At 39.2% G+C, this 23333-nt stretch overlaps 1 protein-coding gene across 1 annotated transcript in view; it reads right to left on the minus strand.

The window, feature by feature from the left end:
* PSMD1 (proteasome 26S subunit, non-ATPase 1) overlaps nucleotides 1–23006 on the minus strand; it is an 89243-nt gene extending 66237 nt beyond the window's left edge. The window contains exons 1-9 of the mRNA XM_082690749.1: nucleotides 22121–23006; nucleotides 18715–19243; nucleotides 13738–13781; nucleotides 12794–12867; nucleotides 12445–12614; nucleotides 8912–9117; nucleotides 6833–6976; nucleotides 4628–4854; nucleotides 329–389 (exon numbers count right to left, since the gene is read on the minus strand). Of these exons, the coding sequence (XP_082546875.1) occupies nucleotides 329–389; nucleotides 4628–4854; nucleotides 6833–6976; nucleotides 8912–9117; nucleotides 12445–12614; nucleotides 12794–12867; nucleotides 13738–13781; nucleotides 18715–18730 (942 nt within the window). The 5' untranslated portion in view covers nucleotides 18731–19243; nucleotides 22121–23006. The remainder of the gene's footprint in view (nucleotides 1–328; nucleotides 390–4627; nucleotides 4855–6832; nucleotides 6977–8911; nucleotides 9118–12444; nucleotides 12615–12793; nucleotides 12868–13737; nucleotides 13782–18714; nucleotides 19244–22120) is intronic.
* Nucleotides 23007–23333: the final 327 nt, after the last annotated feature.

The following is a 23333-nucleotide window of genomic DNA, read 5'->3' on the forward strand; positions in this document are numbered from 1 at the left end:
AAGGCAACTAAAGTGCTCCCCCTACAGTAAGTTGACATTTATTTGTTAGAGGCCATACTTTTGTCTCACCCTGTGACAAGTAATTCAGTTATTCTAGACAGAGTTCAACCTTTTGTAAGCATCCAAGGATTTGATTTCTTCTAAGTTAAATGCTTTCCAGAGTAAGTCCCAAATTTTAGCTTTTTACAGAAGATCTATTTTTATTAAATGACTATAGTATTAAACTTAATATTAAACCCCTTTAAAGGCAAATATATAACACTTTAAAATAAAATATACTGTGGGAATATACATTAATGATAAACTCAACTTAAAAAAACATACTTACCACTTCTGGCGTTTTTCCTACAAGCACACTACCTGTCTTTTCTTCTGTTTCCATTGACTCACTGAAATAAAGAGAACCAAGAGCTACTAATCTGAAAAATTTTTTCTGAATAGTGTGTATGGGTGACTTATTATCAAAATGAAGGTCTGAATCTTGTTCAGATTAAATATTTTGCAAGGAAAAAATATTTAAGTATTTCCCTTAAGAAACACCCAAGATTCTATTAAGATGGAGGTAGCCTATAATTTAATTTCTTCCAAATAAATTCATAAAAATACACAAAGCAACTAACCAGGTTAGCATGGACAACAAATACAACAAAACTAGGTGAGAAAGCATCCCCCGCACTCCCAAAACACAGTCAGGTGGAGATACATTGTCACCAGCTACACCAGTTTGAAGTAAAGCAGGTGGGGCCTGAATAGCTCTTAAAACCAACACACCTTCTAAGTCAAAGCATGAAAATGCTGGGCACAGAATCCAAATTAATATGGCAGAAACAAAGGAAAAAGAAAGCCCAAATAAAAGGGAGAAAGTAAACAGACTTAAGAGATCTCAGATCATAAGTCACCATTTTGTTTAAAACTCTGTAACACAACAGAAGAGGAAGTTCTAGAGAGCAGTGAAATTAGAAAAACTATCCTAAATAAGCTTCTTTGCAAAAATTCAGGAAAACTAATTTCAGTAAACATAAGCTACACACAAGGTTCAAAGCAAAATTCCATATGACATTAGAAAAGAAAAATTAGCCACCTGAGTTGCTTAGTTAAGTGTCTGACTTGATTTTTGGCTCAGGTCATGATCTCAGGGCTGTGAGATCAAGCCCCACGTTGGGCTCTGTGCTGAGTGTGGAGCCTGTTTAGGATTTTCTCTTTCCCTCTTCCTCTGCCCCTCCCTGCCCTCACAACCTTGCTCTTAGAAAAAAAAAAAAAAGAGAGAGAGAGAGAGAGAGAAAGATCATTTCAAAAGAGGTAAAAAACATTAAGAAAATTACGTAAGATATAAAAGAATAAAACATGTCAGAATTAGGAAACTCAGAAATGAAATAAACTAGGAAAAAATTAGAAATGAAGAAAAAATAATTTTAGAAGATTAATTCAGAGGGGCAAATAAACACAACATGAATAAAGGACAAGGCAAGAAAGAAAAATTTTAATTAACAAGGCATAAACCAAATGCTACTTCCCTAAGATCAGGAATAAAGGATGTTCACTCTAAGGTCTACCCAATTGGAAATCAGAGCCAATGCAGAAAAACAAAGCAGGGGGAAAAAAACATGAAAGTTACAAAGGAAAAAGTAAAATTGTTTCTATTCAGATGATGTGATTCCTATGCAGAAAATTCTATAGGACGATCTATATTACTAGACCTAATTGATTTAAACAAGGTTACGGGACTCAACATTAATATAAAAAATCAATTGTATTTCTATATATTGGCCACAATTAGAAATTGAAATTTAACATACCACTTACAATACATCAAAAAATATACATAGGAATGAATTTAAGAAAAAAATGTACAAAATTTCTGAACTAAAATCTATAAAACGCTGCTGAGAAAAATTAAAAGAAAATCTAAATAAATGAAGAATACTATGCTTATAGATTATAAGACTTGTATTGTGAAGGATTTCAAATTGTTCCAAATTGAAAAGATTCAACACAATCCCAATTAGAATCCTCCCAGTCTTAAAGAAATGCAAGAGATCCAAAACAATCTTGGTGGTGAGGGGGAGAGAAGAGAGGTCAAAACTTTAGGTCTTCATTAATGTAATTTTAAGACTATAAACTTTAGTAATAAAAATATCATGGTACAGCTATAAGGAAAGATGAATAGGTAAATAGAAAAGAACAGAGCAATCTATCAACATATCACATGTCAAAGGCTCAAAGGCAATTCAGTAGGGAAAGGATAGTCTTTTAAACAAATGGTAATGGAACTACTGGATATCTGCATATTTAAACAAACTCTACTACTTCACACCATATACAAAGGGTTAAGCTGAGTTCTACCACATACCTAAACATAAAACCTAGAACCATATAGCTTCTGGAAAAAAGTGTAGTAGAGTATCTTTATAACCATTAAGTTTGCAAAGAATTTCTTAGATTGGGATACATAAAGGAAAATTAGATTATCAAAAAAAAAGCTTCCATTCATCAAAAAATACCACCAAGAAAAAGAAAAGATAAGCCAAAGACTGGGAGAAAATATTAACAATATAACAAACACAGGCCCCTGGGTGGCTCCATCGGTTAAGCATCTGCCTTCAGCTCAGGTCATGAGCTCAGGGTCCTGATCCAGCTTCACATCAGGGTCCCTGCTCAGCGGGGAGTCTGCTTCTTCCTCTGCTTCTTCCCCTGGTTTGTGCTCTCTCTCTCTCTCACTCAATCTCTCTCTCTCAAATAAATAAAAGCTTTAAAAAATAATTTTATAGCAAAACATCACTTTTGTCACTGGAATGAATATTAAAGAAACTGGTAACACCTAATGTTGGCAAACAAATGCTAATATACTGCTGCTGGGAGGGTAAAATGGGCAACCACGTTAGAAAATAGTCTGGCAGATTCCTACCAAGTTAAACATATACCGTTTGACCCAGCTATTCTAATCCTATATATTTATCTAAGAAAAATGAAAACATCTGTCCACAAAAAGACTTGTACAGGAATGTTCCTAAGAGTCCTGTTCTGAAACAACCCAAATGTACATTAATATAATAATAAGTAAACAAACTGTGGTATATTCATACAACAAAATGCTGCTCAATAATGAAACGGAATCAGTTACTGATTCACCCAAAAAAAACAGATATTCATCATAAATGTGCTGAGCAAAAGAAGCAGAAACAAAAGAATACACACTATATGATTCATTTTTATAAAGTTCAAGAACTGGCAAAACTAATACATGTTGACAGAAATCAAACCAGTGGTTGCCTCAGGGGCACGGGTTGAACTCAAAGGCCAGAAAGGCAGTTTCTGGGACAATAATACAGGTAATGGTTATGTGGGTGTTTATACTGTCAGAACTCATTGAACTGTATTATGAGGATATGTGTATTCTTTAGTATTTAAAAGTATTTTTCCATTAAAAGAAAGAACTGAAGAGCTAAAAAGGATTAAAAGAAAGTGAGAAATAAAAGAGGAGCAGAAGGTGGGAAAAGAAAATCTAACTTACATATAATAATAGGGCCCCAAAAAGAAAATTAGAGGGAAGAAAACAAATACTAAAAACTAAAATTCAAGAAAACCTTACCGAGGGCAGGACTATTTCTGGTGTTTTTGAGGACAAGTTAGAAGGCCAGTGAAATCTGAAAGCAATAAGTAAGGAAGAAAGCAGCAAGAGATGAGTTGAGGGCTTTAGAGAGGACAGATCATGTATAACCTCGCAGGCCATGTTCAAGACTTAGAATTTTATATGAAATGTGTTTTGTAAAGTATTGCAGGTTGAGACAGTGATGACATTTAGGGTTCAGAAAAATAACTCTTCCCTGCTGTGTAAACAACTTTAAAAGGAAAAATGTGGCATAAAAGACACTTTTTTTTCTTTTTTTGAGGGAGAGAGAAAGGGAGAGAATCTTAAGCAGACTCCACACCCAGCATGGAACCCAATATGGGGCTCAACTTCAAGATTCTGAGATCATGACCTGAGCTGAAGTGAAGAGTCGGACACTTAACTGACTGAGCCACCCAGGAGTCCCATAACAAAGACACATTTAAATATTTTTAATAAGTAGCCTAAATATGTAAGGAAAAAAAACAGGAAAATAAAATCTAGTACTGTATTAGCTTAAGATAAATGTATATTTAGTTTTAAAAGAAGCAGAAAAAGCTGGAAATGTTTCTTACTTTCCAAGTATCTAAAATCTAGCCCACCTAACCCATATGAGTTTTTTTTTTTTTTTAAGTAGGCTCCATACTAGGTATGGAGCCCAATGCGGGGCTTGAACCCATGACCCTGAGAGCAAGACCTGAGCATCTGATTAATATACTAAGTCACCCAAGTGCCCCACACGTCTGAAATTTTTAATTTACGTGGTTAGGTAGCACATATGCAATTGGCCCTCCCTGTCAATCACTTCCATTTCTTTCTAGAAAGGTCCCTTTCTTTGGTATTCTTTAAGGTGCCCAGCAGAGTGCAAAACAGAGCAATAGCCTTATTAAGACTTTACAACCTAAGAAAACTAATTCTGAAATTAATTCTTAGACTATGTGGTCAATGAATATTCCACCTATTTGCAAAATGAGATAAAGATTGTTCAATTAGTTCTGATGCAGAAAAAGATACTTATACCTGTCTTTCTCTGATCCTGGAACAGTACCCGTATTGGTGGATCCAGGCACAGAAGCAATAGGGGTACCAACAGTTCGAAGATTCTGGATTACAGATGACAAAAACTGCTGGCTAGCACTTTCATACAAATCAAAACAAATCTGATAAGCCATCAGGAGGTTGTCTTCCTTTACCAGTTTTTCTAAGATATCACTCACAGCCTGAGGATCATCTAAGAAAATTAAGCACTGAAATGCAGATAAAGAACAATTACATAATAATTGAAAACTGTGTCTACACAATACTTAACACACTGACAAACAGTTAATAATACAGGAAACTTTAAAATATAACCACAGGCAAACTGGGGAAGATGAACTGTTCTAGCACTCCATTTCTTTAAAAAAAATTAATTTAAAATTTTAATTCTAGTTCTAGCACTCTATTTCTGATCCTGGCACTAGACAGAGTTTTCCTGAAAATGGCATCTGATTGTACCTGGCAATTAGCAGTACTCAGTAACTGGTAGGTGAATGACTCTCAGCTTTTTCAAATCTTACCTGTATTTTATTATCAAGTGCTCCTTAATTTGAATTTTCTGCTTAACCATAAATTACAGGGGTCATTCATTTATTTAACGGACATTGTATCATGCTGGGCCAGAATAAAAGGCACTAAAATGACCATTTGGACATATTTCTCTTCTTACTCTTATGATCTGTCACATGTTTTGATCAAACTATCCAATAAATTTAGGACTTTATTTTTTAAGAATTCAATTTAAATTTTGTTTCCTTAAAGTAGCAAATAGCTAATTTCAAAAAGAACACATTAATTAAAGTGTTAATCAAATTAAGAATAGGAAATAATGGAAACAAAATAAATGACCAGTAATAGAGAATGGTTAAGTAAGGCAAAGTACATCCACTAAATGAATACTGTAGAGTCAACAAAAAGTTGGAGCAACAGTTTGTGAAGACTCAGAACATGGAAAAATACTAAAATTGGAAGGATGTATATAATCGATACTATTTGCCTCCAAAGAAAGGAACTTAGGAGTTAAAGTAAAAAAGTGGAAAGACTTTTCACTGTATACCCATTGGTTCTTTTCAAATTTTGAATCACAAGAATGTTCAAAAAAATGTATTTTAAAATGTGAAAGTTTTATAAAGCTTTAAAAGGACAATAAATAAAACAGCTAAAAAGAAATAAAATTGCCTCTGAGAAATAAAACTGATATACATAGGTAAGCAGAGGACTATGATTTTTCATGTGTTTTAAAATACAACAACAAAAAAAATGATTAAAAACTATTTAGAATATTTAGAAGCAAACAAAACTCCAAAGACTATAGAGATTAAAGTGAAAAGAAATACACTAAAATGTTAACTTTGGGTGAAATAAATGATTTTTCTTCCAGTCTTTCCTGTTTCAAACTTGCTTCAAAAAGCATTTAAAAAAGGATGCGTTACTCTAAATTTTAAAAATGTATAGAGAATGACTATAAAATAGCATGAGACTATATTACAGTGAATAAGTAACAAAACCTGTGATACAATACTATGCTCTAAGCAGAATATAAAAATTTATACAGTATGGTAATTGTTAAAAAGCAAACTTCACTTCCAGTCAAAAAAATCCAATGTAGCCATTAAAATGTGCTAATAAATGAAAGAAAAAAACCTATGCATTATCTTTGAGAAAAGGCCTGGGGAAAGGGAAAGATACACTTGGCATTTTCTGGACCATCTTAATTTTTAAAAATGTGCAAGCAAATTCATACATGAAAAGAGATAAAATATACCTAAATGTTTTGGTTCTGTTTGGGTAATAAAACCAAAGATCATTTTTACACCTGAAATTCACTTTAGAATGACACAACATACATACTGTTTTTACCTCTTCTACCTTTTATTTTTTCTTTTAACCTAGTTTCCAAAATTTCTTTAAATGGTTGCAATACTTTCAAATATAAAAAGAATACACAGAATGCATGAAAACATAGCAGTTTTTTAGTTTTGTAAGATTGCTTCTTACCAGTAAAAAAGAGTATAAGTGTACACCTTAATTGTCACAAGCTGTTGTGAAGATCAACTAAGATACACGCATGATACCATTAGAGGTACACAATGTAACGTAATGCAATGTAATGCAAATATCACAGCCCAGCACTGCGGCATAAAATAGTGTGATAGGAAGTAAGATAACATCATGTAATATAAGTACCTGACAAACATTGATGAAATCGGGTTTTTCCAGGTTCATGTAGATTTTAACTAGAACCCTTAGTACCTTATTCCGAAATTGTTTATTCTGCATTAAAGACATGCAGAGCTTGAGGCTATAAGCTAGCATTCCTGGGACATCATTCTGAAAGATAGAATTTCAAGATACATCATTATCTGGTTACTGATGCATTGTGTTTATTTGGTAATCAAATTATTTTCATCTACATTCTTTAGTTATTTTAAGCAGTCAAACATTTATCTGCAATTTAAAAAAACAGAACTTAAAATTCAACATTTTAGATTAAAATCTTGAAGAAAATTACTTATTTTCCTGTTTTCATGAAAAAATGGGTTGAAAACAATATTTAATGATCATCCTGAATCCTTACTATGTCAAGACAGAACACTATAAAAGAGTGGTGCTGTTAATTATTAAAAAAAGATATATACAACTGTCTATATACCAAGTGGTTACATTTTTCATAAAACTGAAAACTGACTACTGAAGTCCTTCATCCTTCTGTCTCCAATCTTGCTAGTCCTCATGTCTTGCTGCCTTGCCTATACTTGAGAGCCAGGAACACCGCAGGATAGAACTATTCTCCAACTGCGAGTGACTCAGGCTTCAGGTGCTGTCACATCTAGCGGGTGCTCTTCCTAAGGAGATTCTGACTCCAGACTATGTATATCTTGCAGTTCTCTGAAGCATCTTTAGTATCTGAGATACCGACCTATAAAAGTTCCTTCAACATAAACAAGCATATTGAAGAGCTATGGGAGTATTTTTCAAAAAGCAAGTTGTGACCCATTAATGAAATAAACTTTATGGGACCAGCATTTTTGATGAAATATAATTTTAAAATATCAGTTATATCAGAAGTAGTGAAAGTAGGTACTGTTTCATAAAACTTAAGTCATATCCACATGCTCTGGGATGCAAACTAAGATGGATTTCTTACTCTGCTTTCTTCTTTTTTTTGAACACTGCATATCTTTACTTTATATTTTTATTTGCTCCTCTGCCTATTCCTCCAGTGGATTGGTCCATCTCAGAAGAAACTTTGTTGGTGTCTTTTGCCACAACATCTCCAATACCTAGAACAATGTCTGACTGAGTAGACACCCAAAAGTATTTGGTAGTGAATGAAAACAAGTATTTTAATTCTATTCACTGGAACAAAGGGAGAGGCTACAATTGCCCCAAAAATGAAACCAAGTAAAACAAGGTTCAATTCTATCACATTAGGTCATTTACTCATTTAAATCTTGTCACTGCTGCTGAACACAGATATTAACTAACAAGTAACACAATTAATTAATCACCATACTGTTAAACCCTATGAAAAAACACAAGGCTCCAAGAGATTAACAGAAGATTTGGATCTAGTCTTGGTAGTAGGGGTAAAGAAGGATATCGGGCTGGGAATCAATGGATCTGTAAACCAGTGACTGTTAAGCTGAACTCTCAATCTTGAACAGGAATAAAGCAGATAAAGAAAAGAAAGGGTATTTCTGGCAGAGGCAATACTTCTGTTAAGGGGAATGGAGCAGGGTACATCTAGGAACCGAGGCAAGGCTGCAGTGCAGAGAGCCAGCTCATGGAGACAGACAGGCGGCGAGGCAGACCAAGTGGGTGTTAAGCTCAAATGTCCATTTAACTCAGTCTTGCACCTTACTGACCATCTCCTTACACTGATTTACTACAACTATCATAATTATTAGAAAACACCCCAAACCAAGAATCTAGTCTGTAGTTTTAGCCATAAAACTAAACTAAAAATATAAAATAGCATTCTAACAGTTTATCAGTATAGGCTTCTTAAAAAGGGCAGGATAATTAAAACAACTTCCCCATGTACGACTACAAAGTAATGAATGTGGTAAGATAAAAGCAGGTACTTGATGACCACAAAAGATAGCCAAGGTTCATACATAAACATGAAAAGAAAATATCTGGCAAAAGAGCACTTTATTATTCCTAAGATTTTCTCTTCACTACCCATGGTTTTTAGTTTTAATGACTTGCCTTGCCAATTCCCCATCAATAACAATCTCTAAAATCACATCATCTACCTACCGACTCCAATATAGTCTTCTCAAAGACATCCAGTCTTCGTGTCTCCAGAGCAATACCAATAGCCTGCTTATACTTGTGATCGTCTAGACATCGCTGGAACATTTTATTTACAATGCCTTCCAATCTCTGGTCAATTGGCTTTTTTTCACCTTCAGGCAAATCTGCATTTTCCACACACTGCTTGGTGTAGTGATCAATGCATTTTGCTATGAGGAAAACAAAGTAACGAATCATTTTATTAACAGGGCTAAACTACTAGAAAAGACAAATGCCTACATTTTTTAATCATAAAAATTTATGAGCTAACTACAGAGTAATATGCAAATTAAAAAAATTTTTAACTCTAGATGTTATACATTCAAATTAGTACTATTCCCTTCGTAACAATTATACTGGAGGGTTTACAAACTAATCCCAACAAGGCTGACAGTATTCAAAACATTTCTTTGTATTATATTTTGACCATTATATTACTCAACTGTACTGCTTATTAGACAGCGTTGGCTACAAACAGCTACTGTTTTCACTTTCAAAAACAAATACTTGCTATTACTGAAGATATTTAAAAATACCTATTATAAAAATTATCACAGAACAATAAACTATTAGACTTCCTCAAATTAGTGAAACTAACTAATAGCTTAAGACAGTAGAGGCCCTGTCTAAATCATCTTCCTAAAATACTGGTGAATGACCTGAAATGTATCACAGATTCCAAAGGCAATTCCAAAGATTTCCAAACACCTTTCCAGCAACTATAGCAAATTTGTTGAAATACTGTTGCAAAGTAAGGTAGGTAAAATCTATGCAATCCCCACTCGCAGCCCCCCACCCCCACTGACACTGCCAGTCTTAAAATTCACGCAGCGATATTATCTACATGCAGGCTTTGGCTTTCATATTACACAATGATTTGACTGAATGCAGCAGACAGGGCAACATACTGAAGGGGGCCAATAGGATAGTTGTTGAGAAATATTTAAGTTTGTTTACAATTCACACTACTTTACAATCACACTTTAAACTTATTAGGAATAACCAATAAAGGGAATTTCCCTAAGCCTTCTTCCACCCTCATAAGGAAGACAGTTACCCAAGTGAATGACCTAAAATAGTTATACTCCTTATAACTCATTGACTTGTTACTGTCCCTTTCAAAAAGAAAGGGTACACGGACAAAATTAATTAGTCAAAACTACAGCCCTGGGAAACAAATGATTTGAATTAGCATAAAGAATTACTGGTCCACTAGATGGCCCAAATTAAATGGATCTGTATTTTGGGAAAAACAGAATCCTTTTACAAAGTGGAATATATCACATTCAGAGGCCATCCAGACAGAACTATGAAGGTTTACATACAGTTAATAAGGACAAGGTGGCAGTCACAAGGCAGATCTTAAACAATCCAGGTTGCAGAAAATCTTTAGCAGGCCCTAATAGAACGTTTTAAACCAAACGTAGTTAAGTGAGGAAACATTACACCTACTCTACCAGAAAAGAACCTCAGAATTACAACAGTTGGAGAATTTTCCTTAAATTGTAACTGAAGGGAAAAAAAAATACCTCCTAGGTTTCAAATGAGATTCATGCTTTCACTTACCAAGTTTATATCATAACTATATCCCAGAATCTAGTCTCATTCCCAGCTGAACTCTTTTTAGAACAGAAAGAAAATTTACTAGCCTTGAATTTTCTGGATATATAATATTCATTAAGATTCTAGGAAGTCTTTCTCAAATTCTATTTTGTGGATCTCCTCACAAATTTCACTGATGGTCAAAACAATCCATTCCTGATTAAATATTTTATTTATTTATTTGAGAGTGCGCAAGAAAGCACAAGTGCATGCACGGGTGAAGGGGAAGAGGGGGAGAGGGAGAAAGATTCTCAAGCAGGCTCTGCGCCTAGGTTTGATCCCTCAACCCTGAGATCAAGACCTGAGCCAAAACCAAGAGTTGGGACACTCAACCGACTGGACCACCTAGGTGCCCCCAAAATAATCCATTCTAAAAGTCCCTACAAAACTAGAAGGGTGAACCCCACTGCCACACAAAGAAAAGCAAACAGAACTGGTCTATTTATCAACAATTGCCTTCTACAAGCTAACATGATACATAGCATTTAGAGAGTGGGAAGGCATCTACCACATTATAGTACCTTATAGACCAACAGCCCTGTTTAAAACGTGATCTGGAAAAGAGTAGCAATGCATATTATTGTAGAAAACATTATCAGTACTCAGCAAAAAAACCCTTGAAACAAGAGAAGAGAGGTTAAGTGTATTTAACTCCCCATTTCTAACTTGATATAGAGAAAGTGTTCCATGTTTCAAATGTTATGGTCTATTCTTTAAAACCACTCGTTCTTTCCATAAGATTTACAGATGAAAACTCCAATTCAATGAGCCCCCAACAGCAGTAAGTTACATGCAACATTTTCACACCACCATGGCAAAAACTTTAAAATCATAAATGCAGAATTCTAGTTAGAACATCAGAAACATCTCAAAGTATCCCTTCGGACCAGTTTGTGCAGCACTTTCCAATTTCTGAAAGAGGATATCAAAGTTTTCTTTCTAAGGGTTCAGGTGAATAATGCAGACCTCTTCTAAATCAGCAATTAAAAAAAGATCTCCATTGCACACCACTGAGAGACATACCCTTGGGCTCTCCATAACTATGACCAAAAGCCTGAAACTCCTACAGACTTGTCTGATGGGTATATAGTCTGTTCTTTCACCTACTAGATCAGGAGTTTTCAAACATTTTTTAAAGCTACAAATCTTTGAATAAAACATTACTTAGTTATAGTTTAATTTACAAGATAGAGAGCCCAAAGTCTTGCCAGTATGCTATTCTCCACTTCAAAAATGAAGAAACAAAGGAAAAAATGATGGTTGCTAGTAGAAACAATATGGATTTTGAAATAAGCCGGAGTTTTAAATTCTGACTCTCCTATTTAATGGTGTCTCTATCATCTCGAAACCCGAGTTTTTTCATTTGTAAAACAGGGAAAGCACCTTCCTTATGGGACAGCTGTAAAATAACCCATGCCATGAAGAATGAGTGGCACAGTGCCTGGCAAATGGAGGTAGTCAATAATGATTTCCAGTATTAGAAACAGCTCTACAAATTGCTGCCCTTTAGTTTGTTACTCATAATAATCTAATTTTTTTATAGAACAGAATGCTCATTGGAGTAATAATAACTACCTTTATGCTGATTAGGCTAAGATAAGTACCTTTATGTGATTAGGCTACTTCTGATTAATTTCTTAGATTCATTCTTAAAATGTTTTTTGAGGTGTCTTGACTATAACTTACTAATGTTACTGTTCATTATGCCAAAAAAAAAAAAATCACAAAATTGGAAGGCAGATTTAAAAACTCAGCTTGCATAAGATTATAGGTCCATGAACTTCCAATTAAAATTAAATTTGGCAACAGCAAGAAGTAATTCAGGAAAAAAATGTTATATGCACTACAGCAAGAAAAAAGCCAAAATAAAGCTTTACCAGATAGAAAATAATTACCTATAATAGTTTCCACGTATTCAGAGTTGTCATTGACATTGAAGAGGTCACCAGCTCCAAGTGCATAATTCAGAGATTCCTCAAAAGCCCCAAGGTGATAAAATACTTTAGATGCCACTAAGGCCGCAAACTGCCGACTCCGGAAACCTTCATCTTCATACAAAACTTCTCTGAAAGAAATTAGGAAGTATAAGCCTAGCTCAAACTGGTTTTCCTTTAAAAATCCTAAATTTAAATATATTTAATAGCAGCACATTTCTAAGTGAATTAATAAGCCACATGACCCACATCCACAGATAATTAGTTGATCTACTTTAATCCAATTTACAGAAATAAAATAATTTCTTACATTTTATCTACAGACTCAGAAATTTCTGCCCAGAAGTCATTGACTACTGCATTCAACTTGTGTAGTGCAAATTCCTGTAGAAGATAAAAATAAAATACAATTTTTTACAAAAAAAAAAAAAGGTTCTGACAAATCAATGGCCAAATTCTCAATCATATTTACTAAAATTTTTAATCTATGACAAATACAAAAATGTACTGACTTGTGTTTTCTCTTGGGTTTATAGATTTCCTTTCTGTTTTGTTTGTTTGTTTGTTTGTTTTTTTAAAGATTTTATTTATTTATCAGAGAGAGGGAGAGAGAGCGAGCACAGGCAGACAGAATGGCAGGCAGAGGCAGAGGGAGAAGCAGGCTCCCTGCTGAGCAAGGAGCCAGATGTGGGACTCGATCCCAGGACGCTAGGATCATGACCTGAGCCGAAGGCAGCTGCTTAACCGACTGAGCCACCCAGGCGTCCCTTCCTTTCTGTTTTTAATCATAAAACATTAGACTAGCCATAGTTCATTCCTTACCATAATAAGCATCTTTCTTCTCTGTATATATAAAATTAATTACTGGATATAAGTAAATTCAGGTGTGTAGAGCCACTTTAAATATGTGCCATTTTAGGCAAATACAAATAATTTAAAAATATGTGACACAGAATAAACAATTTTTTTGTGCTTTCCTTTGATAAAGAAACAAGGGTGGGTGGGGAGTGTACTGGTGCCATAATGAGAATTATTTACCTTAGCTTTGTTAAACTCTAGGGAAAACCAATATGCTATTTTGGCAATAGCATATTGCCAATAGCATATTGCCAAAATACTGTTCTGGGGTGGGGGACTAAATTTGAATGGCTACAGACTGGGTAAGACGGCTATATGGAAAATACACAAATATGGCTCAATTCAAAGTTTCACAGCACTCAAATTAACCCCAGTTAATTTTTCTTCAACTCATACCTTAAGCTGTGGTTCTTCCTCATCCAGAAGAGAAATAATTCCAGCTGTAAGATAAAAGATATATCATAATTATAAAACATACGCTAAGATAAAAGATACTGCTTAGTCAAAAATATACCATAATTGGAAAAAGTAAGTATTTTTTAAGAAGTGACTTCACTAGAAGAATGATTATTCTTTAAAATTGTAAATGTTTATGGGGTGCCTGGGCAGCTGAGTCACTAAGCATCTGCCTTCGGCTCAGGTCATGATCCCATGAATTGAGCCCCACATCAGGCTCCCTGCTTGGTGAGAAGCCTGCTTCTCCCTTTCTCACTCCTCCTGCTTATATTTTCTCTCTCACTGTGTCTCTCTCTGTAAAATAAAAAAAAATCTTAAATAAATAAATAAAATTGTAAATGTTCCTATTTCAAAGTTTAAGAACTGTGTTATCAAACCCTCATGACACCACCAAAATCACATTTACCAAATTCAGTGGTTTTCAAAGTGCAGTCCTTGAACCCACAGAATTAGCATTTCCTGGGAACTTGTTAAAAATGCAAATTCTTGGTCCCATCCTAGATCTACTGAATTATAAATCGTGGGGATGGGCCACAAATTTTCCTTGTGATACTGATATTACAGTTGGAGAATCTTTGGCTTAGCGTACTAATCAAAACTTTCCTAGACAGTTTTAGAAAAAACTTATTCACACAAAATGAATCAAGAGTTATAAAATTATTTACAAAAAAAGGTATAGTCATCAACTCCACAGAGTAAAATATATCAATTATTTCAATATGCCTATATTAAGGCACCACTTTTATATCAAAAGTAACCTAGAAGGTATGTTAAATGATGAGCTATCTTGTTCTGACTTCCAATTATCCAAGCACAGTGTTCCCCACATGACCTTGAGGTGTTAGCAGATGTTGGAAAGTGAAGGATACTGAAAAGAATACACCTGGTCATATACCGAAGGGATTTTTGGGAAAAATATAAGGGAAATTACGTCCTTAAACCACAAAGAAACAAACACCACAAAAAAACAAAGAAAACTAAACTGTAGCTCTGAGATACATGTTTTCCATATAGATCTTAAAGTCATTCTGCAACACTGAATTCAAACTGTGAGTTGAGGGGCACCTGAGTGGCTCAGTTGGTTAAGCAGCTGCCTTTAGCTCGGGTCCCGGGATCAAGTCCCACTCTAGGCTCCTTGCTTGGTGGGAGCCTGCTTCTCCCTCTCCCTCTGCCCTCCACTCCCGCTTCTTAAGCTTGCTCTCTCTCTCTCTGCGTCAAATAACTAAATAAAATATTTTCGAAAAAAAGATAAAAGAAACTGTGACTTGATTAAAAAGCATCACAACAAATTTACTTAGGAGATGTAACCATTTTTAAAAAAGATCTTATTTATTTATTTGACAGAGAGAGACAAAGTGAGAGAAGGAACATAAGCCGGGAGAATGGAAGAGGGAGAAGCAGGCTTTCAGGTGAGCAGAGAGCCCCATATGGGGCTTGATCTCAGGACCCTGGGACCATGACCTGAGCCAAAGGCAGACACTATGGTTCTTTTGCTGAGCCACCCAGGTGCCCCAAGATGTAGCCATTTTTAAATGGTAAGTGTAGGTTTGCCAAGTAGCTCCAGCAGTCTTGAGAGAGCCATACAGCAAAGGATACATTTAGCCAACAAAAGTACACCATGGTGTTGGCTAGGGCATACTACTATTCTAAAAGTATAAGAGTAGACAGAAAGAACTTCTTGGTACTCTAGTCTGGTACTCTAGTCCAGAAAAGAGAGGCTAAACTGACAGAATGCAGAGAAGACAGATTAAAAAATGTAACAGGGGGCGGGGGGTGGGGGGTGTGTGTGCCTGGGTGGCTCAGTGGGTTGGGCTGCTGCCTTCAGCTCAGGTCATGACCTCAAGGTCCTGGGATGGAGCCCAGCATCAGGCTCTCTGCTCAACGGAGAGCCTGCTTCCTCCTCTCTCTCTGCCTGCCTCTCTACCTGCTTGTGATCTCTCTCTGTCAAATAAATAAATAAAATCTTAAAAAAAAAAATGTAATGGGTGGTTGAGCGTTTGGTGAACTAGTAAAATGGAACAGATGACAGAGAATAATGCTTTAAATGTGGAACAGATTATAAACAGCAGAACACTTCATCAACATACTAAAAATGCTACCCACTGCCTATCATCAATCAATCATGTATCTGAATTGCTTTTACCAAAAGAGGTGATGAATTTCTTACACTCTCCTGTTTGGTATCACTTATGGCTAATTTGTTACATGGTTGTCCTGGCTTAGAAATACTGTCTTTGTTCATGGAACACAACTAAATCAAATAAATACTCTACACTCCATATTATTTCCCATCTTAAAAACAAAACAGAACTTTCCTTTGGATGGCGGGAGAGGAAGGTATACAAGGAATGTGAAAAGTCTGGGATGCTATAAAAATCTCTTCTGCCATAATAAAAAGAAAGCAGACATTATGTAAACTTGTTCAATCATTTATAGTAACATTTGGATGTTATTCATAAATACAGAGGTACGTTCCAGTTATAAGTTGAAAATCGCTTTCTCCAAGGATAAGGAAGAGGAAATGAGAGGGGGATTACTATCTTAAAGCTTTTTAGCATAATTTCCCTTTATGTGCCTATATTATGTTACAAACCCACAAAACACCACTCATCTCACATCTCTCTCCTGCAACCACCGATCTCTCTCTCTCCACTCCCTTCTGCTGACAAATCTTTTGAAAACCAGTATGTGTTCACCTCTTATTCACCACTATGTTCTTAGTATCTAGCAAATGACTAGAGAATAAACGAAAGAATTAGCTGATGAATCCATACCAAAACTGTGAGGCTAGCTTGTTTAGCACCTGGGACAGATCCTAAGCCACTGTGAGCCACAGAACAGGAAACAAGGTGACAAAATGTTTTGGGCAAAGGCTGGTAAGTAATCCAGTAAATGTAAAAAATACACACTCACCACAAATATACTCTATCACCAGAGCATCTCAGAATAGTATCTTAAAGATCATTATTCTTGCCACTCCCAACAGGTTTAAATTCTATCATATTCCCACTAAGTATTTTTTCAGGCTCTCCTTAAAATACTCTAGGGATTAATTTATTGATTTCATTAGTTGATTCCTTCGTTCTAAATATACTTCTGAACTTCTATCTGCTTGACAGTGCTCTAAGAATCATGAAAACAAGTCTGCTGCCCAAACTTGTGTCTACAAAGAGACAGTAATCAGGTAAGTAAACAAAGTAATCGCAGGGCTGTGGTGAAGGAAGGGGACAGCTAAGGGGAAGAGAGGCAGGCAGCATATTTTAAAAGAATGATCAGGAAAAACTAATATTGGAATTGGGACTAAAGATTGAGAAGCTAAGGGAAAACTTGAGGAAAAAGAGTCTAGAAAGAGGAAACAGAATGTGCAATGGTCCTGAGGTTGGGAGAGAAACTGACATATTCAAGGAACAGAAAGAAGGCCAGTATGAATAGGTTATAGTGAGTGAGGAAGACAGTAGTATAAGACAAAGGGGGAATCCAATGATATAAGTCTTTGGTTAAAAGTCTGGGTTTTATTCTAAACACAATGGACATTCCTAAAAATGTTAAGCAAAAAAAAAAAAAAATGACATGTGATTAAAGTTTGAAAAAAATTACTCTGACTACAACAATTAGAATGGACTGTATGAAGATAACAGTGGAAAAAACAAAATCTTGAGGCCGTTACAGAAACCCAGGCAAAAGATAAAGGTGGTCTGGGCTAATACAGAGCTGTGGCAATGGACAGATGTTAAACAGAAGGAGCTCTACATTTACAAATGGTAAGAAACTTCACCCTCATTTTACCTTTAGAGAGCTGTGACTGGAAAAACTCTTTCCTATTTGAACTAAAATTCATCTCATTTGTACCCCCCGGGGGACAGAAGTCTAATTCCAGGTAGAGGTGACACCTCTTGAAATCTTTGAAAATAGCTTTATATCTCTAGGGTCTAATTCCTTTCAGCAACCCTCACAAATACATGGGTTTGAGCGCTGTACAAGTACAAGTTAGTCCAAGCAAGTCTGTTTACAACAAAATACTTGTGGGACAAGCGTAGATAAACAGGACGAGAAAAAGGTGTGTGAGAAGGCAAGCAAAACAAAAAACAAAAAACAAAACAAAACACCAAGGCCGTGGACACCTATATGCAAATCAATCTTTGGGGGAGATGGGGGCTTAACAATTCTCCACTGGATCCTTGAAGCTTATCTCATCTCCAATGTCATCGTCCGGATCTACATATGCAATGATTAAATGTAAGAAAACCGCTCCGCACATCCATGAATTCATTCTTCAATGCAGAACACGTACTGAGCCCCTAGCCTCCCAACTACAGACACATGATCATTATAATGCAGCCTTCAAGTGCTGTCTTCACCGGACACAAAAGTTTTCTGGGCGCCTGAACTGAATACTCGTGGAACAGCCCCACAAACAACCCGCCTCAAATGTAATTTCCGATTTGACTCCAAGGAGAATGGAGCCGGGGCCGGGGCTGGAGCCCTTCTGTAGTAGTTAGGCTGCCCTACCCGCCGACCGCACCGGGGGTCAGCCCATCCTAACCAGATGCGAGGGAAGAGCTGGAATCCGACGGCCCCAGGGCCACCTTCGGGAGGGACAGAAGTGAGGACGCCCCCTGCCCGGCGGTGGGGATCGGAAAGGGCCCAAGAAGCCCCTCCGGTCCGGGCACGGGGGTGTGACTGGGGAGGGATGCCCAGGCGCTCCAGCCCGCGCGATCCCCCCGAGCCGGAGGTCATCGCCGGGCCCTGAGAGGCCGGGCCCAGACCTCCAGCCCCCAGAACGGGGGGTGGGCCGTGGGCAGCGAGGGGCCGCGCAGGCCGGCGCTCTGCCGGGAGGTGCCCAGTCACCGGCCCTGACTCAGCTAAAAGCCGGCGTGGCGGCTCCTCCCTTTCGGCGCCGGGAGCGGTCGCACTCACCAGCTGAAGTGATCATGGCTGCGTCCCGCACGCGCCTGCCCGCTCGCTCGCCGTCCCGGCTGCGCTGTCTATCTGTCAGCTCCGGGCCCGTCCGCTCCGCCGCGCCTCCTGGCTCCCCCGGTGCGGTGCTCAGTCAGTAGCCTCCTCAGGCCGCCGGCTCGCTCCTCTTCCAGGACCCCGCCCGCCCCGGGGCTGCCCGCCGCCCCGCCTGTCGCTCGGTGCAAATTCTCCGGCCCCGGCCTGCGGTTTTCTGCGCCGTCACTGTTACCCCGGCCCTCGCGAAAGGGTGCACGGAGAGCTCCATGCTTTCTCTGACTTTCCTCGAGGTCCAACATTCCCGCCGGGGCGCGGACCCTCTTGGGCACCTGCGATCAGGCTTGAGGATAGCCACCCCCAGAAAGAGGACCCCATTATCACCCGCCATTGCTCAGAGAAAGGGTTCTGCGGGCAGGAGCTCATGGTGCTCGCAGCACCACCTGCTGCTTCGGCGGTCTCTTTGCATCGTTCCCCGCCCGTCTGCCCGCCAAAGCTGCGGGGATAGGAGAAAGGCAAAAGAGGATGTCTTAAGAAAATGAGTTTCAGCGTTTTTTAAAAAGCAGAATCCGTCTTCAAAAGAAATCCTCACAGAAATGCTTTATTATCATAATGAATCCCTAAGTAATCACTCGTTCATAATAAAATTGAACAATGATAATTTTCGTTTTACATCTGGAATAGTTAATACTGCATGTTGTTTAAAAGAAGCGCGAGGGGTGCCTGGGTGGCTCAGTGGGTTAAGGCCTCTGCCTTCGGCTCAGGTCATGATCCCAGTGTCCTGGGATCGAGCCCCGCGTTGGGCTTTGTGCTCTGCAGAGAGCCTGCTTCTGCCTCTCTGCCTACTTGTGATCTCTGTTTGTCGAATAAATAAAATCTTTAAAAATAAATAAAAGAAGCGCGAAAAGATTTATAATGAAGGACGCCTGGGTAGCTCAGTGCGATAAGTGCTGCGGCTCAGGTCAGGATCCCTGTGGTGAGTCCCCTCCCCTTTTCCCTCTCTTCGGGGATGTGCCCTCTCTTTCTTTCTCTCTCTCTTTTTCTCTCTCAAATAAATAAATAAATACTTAAAAAAAAAAAAAGATATATAGTGAAAGTGTTCCATAGAAAAAAGAGCTTCCCATTCTTGCCTTCTAGGCGTCTAGTTCTTCGCCCCCATAGCAACAGGTTCTTGGTTTTTCTTTATCTTTTTTAAATAAAGATTTTATTTACTCATTTGAGAGAGAGAGAGACAGCACTAGCGAGAGTGAACACAAGTGGGAGGGAAGGGCAAAGGGAGAGGGAGAAGACGGCACCCCATTGAGCAGGGAGGCCTAGGTAGGGCTCCATCCCAGGACCCCAGGATTGTGACCTGAGCCTAAGGCAGATGCAGAACCAACTGAGTCACCCAGGTGCCCCTCCTGGATTTTGATATGTCTGATTTGAAATGGTAATTGTGATGGCTACCAGCTTCAAGAGCCAATCTACTTCAATAGTCAGTACTGAGAAAGGCTTGACAAAGATTAGAGACAGATGGTGGTGATTTTTTTTAATTAATTTATTTGACAGAGATCACAAGTAGGCAGAGAGGCAGGCAGAGAGAGAGGAAGGGAAGCAGGCTTCCTGCTGAACAGAGACCTTGATGCGGGGCTCGATCCCAGCACCCTGGGATCATGACGGGAGCCAAAGGCAGAGGCTTTAACCCACTGAGCCACCCAGGCGCCCTGATGGTGGCGTTTTTAAGCCACTAGTCTTGCACCATCAAGCTACTCATCGGTTAGATAGCAATTACTAAAGATTATTTCTGAAAAAATAAATAAAGATTATTTCCGCGGCCTTGTCAAAACAATGCAATCTACTGGCACAAGCAATAATATTTTGTGCTTGACTTAAAATTTGGTTGATAACACATTGGAGTGAATGTGTGAATTTTTAAAAAATTAGTATTCTAGAGCTAAGGTGGTTAAAATACATCAAATATAATTATTAAACACTTCTGAAGAACCTGTAGATCAGATTAGAAGGCACTACTCTGAGAGGTGTGCACAAAAAAATAAACAGTTATCTGGGAGTATCGTTTCACAAAGGCACTTTGGCCCATCCCTCACATGAAGACACCTGCATGCCCGAAAATTCTAGAGAAATCACACGTAACAGGCGATGGAAATGAGTGGAGCAGGCAGAGTGTAAGGAAATGGTAGCTCAGCAGGAGGGGGAGTGGCAACTAAGAAGCAACAAAAGGAAGAATGTGTGGTCCACTGAAAGAGAGTAGTGGCTACTTCTTCTGCTGTTGCTGTGCGGAACTACTGGGGCACCTGGGTGGCTCAGACAGATAAGCATCTGACTCTTGATTTCCACTCAGGACATGATCTCAGGGTCATGGGATGGAGCCCCACAGTCAGGCTGCACTGGGCATGGAGCCTGCTTAAGATTCTCTCTCTTCTAAAAAAAAAAAAAAAATTTCTTTTCTTGCCCTCCCCCGCTTCATGTACTCTCAATCTCTCTCTTAAAAAAATAAACAAATAATTTAAGCAAGTAAGTGTTGGCAATTAATTAAAATAGTTTTAAAACAAGAGAAGACCAGGTGCCACGTCTGCTCTTCAAAGAGAGGATATTATGAGACGATCCTCATGTGTCTGGCTTGGATACTTGGCTTTTAATTTCCCCGAAGCCCCAGGGGAACCCGGTGAGGGGCCTCTCTCTTCCTGTGGATTCTGTTCTTCCACCTGGACAGCTGTTCCAAGCCTGAGGTTTCTTCATCTCCATTTAATTGTATACTCTTTAGCCACAGCGATCTTTTCAAAACTCAACTCTGACCACTGCCTCTGCTCCTTGAAACCTTCAGCCCTCATCCTGGGCTCTATTCTTATGCTTCTTCTTTCTGAGTTTCTGTCCAAAGCCTTTGTCTCACTCCCCACTCTCCCTGTGAGAGATCCATGCCCCCATTGCTGTGGACAGAATGGTGGCCTCCTCAAATGTATCCCATAGCCCCATCCTTTCTCTGGAGCACCAGACTCACACATTTACCATACATCTCTGCTTGATACTCCTTAACTCAATAACCTCAAAGCTCCATGCACATCTCCTGCCTTGATCTGGGGGTGGAGAAGGGCACTAATAGCAACTGAAGCTGGGCCATGACTGTTCCCTCCCGCTCACTGGGTCGGTACCAGCTCTGGTCTACTTAACCTCTCCCACAGCAGCCCAGCTCCCATTTCCTGGCAATCTTGGCTCCCCCTCTTCTTTCCTGGCTGCAACCACTTCCACCAGCTTTGCCTTCCTGCTCACCATCTCAGGATGCTCCTGTCTGTCCTCCCCAGCCAGCCAAAAGCACAATCAAAAACAAGGAAGACAAGGACTCTCTCCTCCAAGATTTTCACCCAACCCTGCTTACCTTCAGTCTTTATGTCCCAGCCCTCCACCTTGGCATGCCACGGTCCAGCGATCCGGAACTGCTGGGGCTCCCAGAGTCTGACCTTGTCTCTGACCCTGGTATTGGCTCTTCCCTCTGACTTCCTTTCCTCTTCCCCCACTTACCAAGCAGCTCCTCCTCCAGGTGCGCCTTTCTTGATTACCCAACTATGTGTCCCCTTGCATCCTTTACCCCACACAGCTATCGTCCTGTCTCCTTGCCCAGGACTCAGATGGACTAGGAACTTCTCAAGGGGACGAGCCACATCTTATTCATCTCAGTATCGCCTATAGTAACTAGCACAGTGTTAGGCAAACAGTAGGTACTCAATAAGAGTTGGATGAATGAATGAAGGCAGAGTCAGTTAGTTATTGGCACAATGCTGGAACTCACACCTGTGTCTCTGAAACCCTCGCCCTCTCCAAATTTTATAATGAGATATATTTATCTTCAGAGAAGTTTGAGGACAGATCAAAATCACCGAAGGAATTCCTCCCCAGTGCTCTGTTCATAAACAATATCTGCCTACAAATTTAGGACTGAAGCAAAAATTCGCAAAGACCAAACAAGGTCCTCTGTAGGCTCACACAGACCGGGACAGACTGGGGCAACTGTCAGGGTGAAAGGAAGAAACCAGAGCCAGCACTTATTTTGCTGGAGCGCCCACCTTAAACAGGGCTCAGGAGCTGCCGGGAGCACCTCCCTGGCCCCCGCGACGCCCTCTAGTGGCCACGGTGCTTCCCAGAAGGCGAAGAACTCCGCGCGGGGACCACCCACATCCCGCCCTCCACGGCTCGCCTACCCCCATGCCCAGCCTTGGGGGTATTAGGAAGGCTCGTTCCTTCCAAGAATCGGGCTTGACTGCTTTTTGAGCTGCAGCGTTATGAGTTGATAAGGGCAGGCGTCGTCGGAGCCGGGAAACACGGGATCAAATCCCTGCTTTGCCACTTAGCGGCGCTGTGGCCACCCAACCTCCCAGGCGCGGAGGGGACAGGCCCACCTGCCTGGCAGGGCCCTAAGTGAAGGAAGGGGCTCTACTCAGGGTTTGGTGTAGAGCAGCGCTGAATAAACCTCAGATCTTAGGTCTCAGGGCCAGGCGCGGAGGCTGGTGGATGCTTTAGGTACACCACGCATGCCACATGCTAGAAGAGTGAAATCATTTGTTCATGGAGCAGAAATGCAGTGTGAGACGGGA

Source organism: Mustela nivalis (assembly GCF_964662115.1).
Source record: "Mustela nivalis genome assembly, chromosome: 11".
NCBI lineage: Eukaryota > Metazoa > Chordata > Mammalia > Carnivora > Mustelidae > Mustela > Mustela nivalis.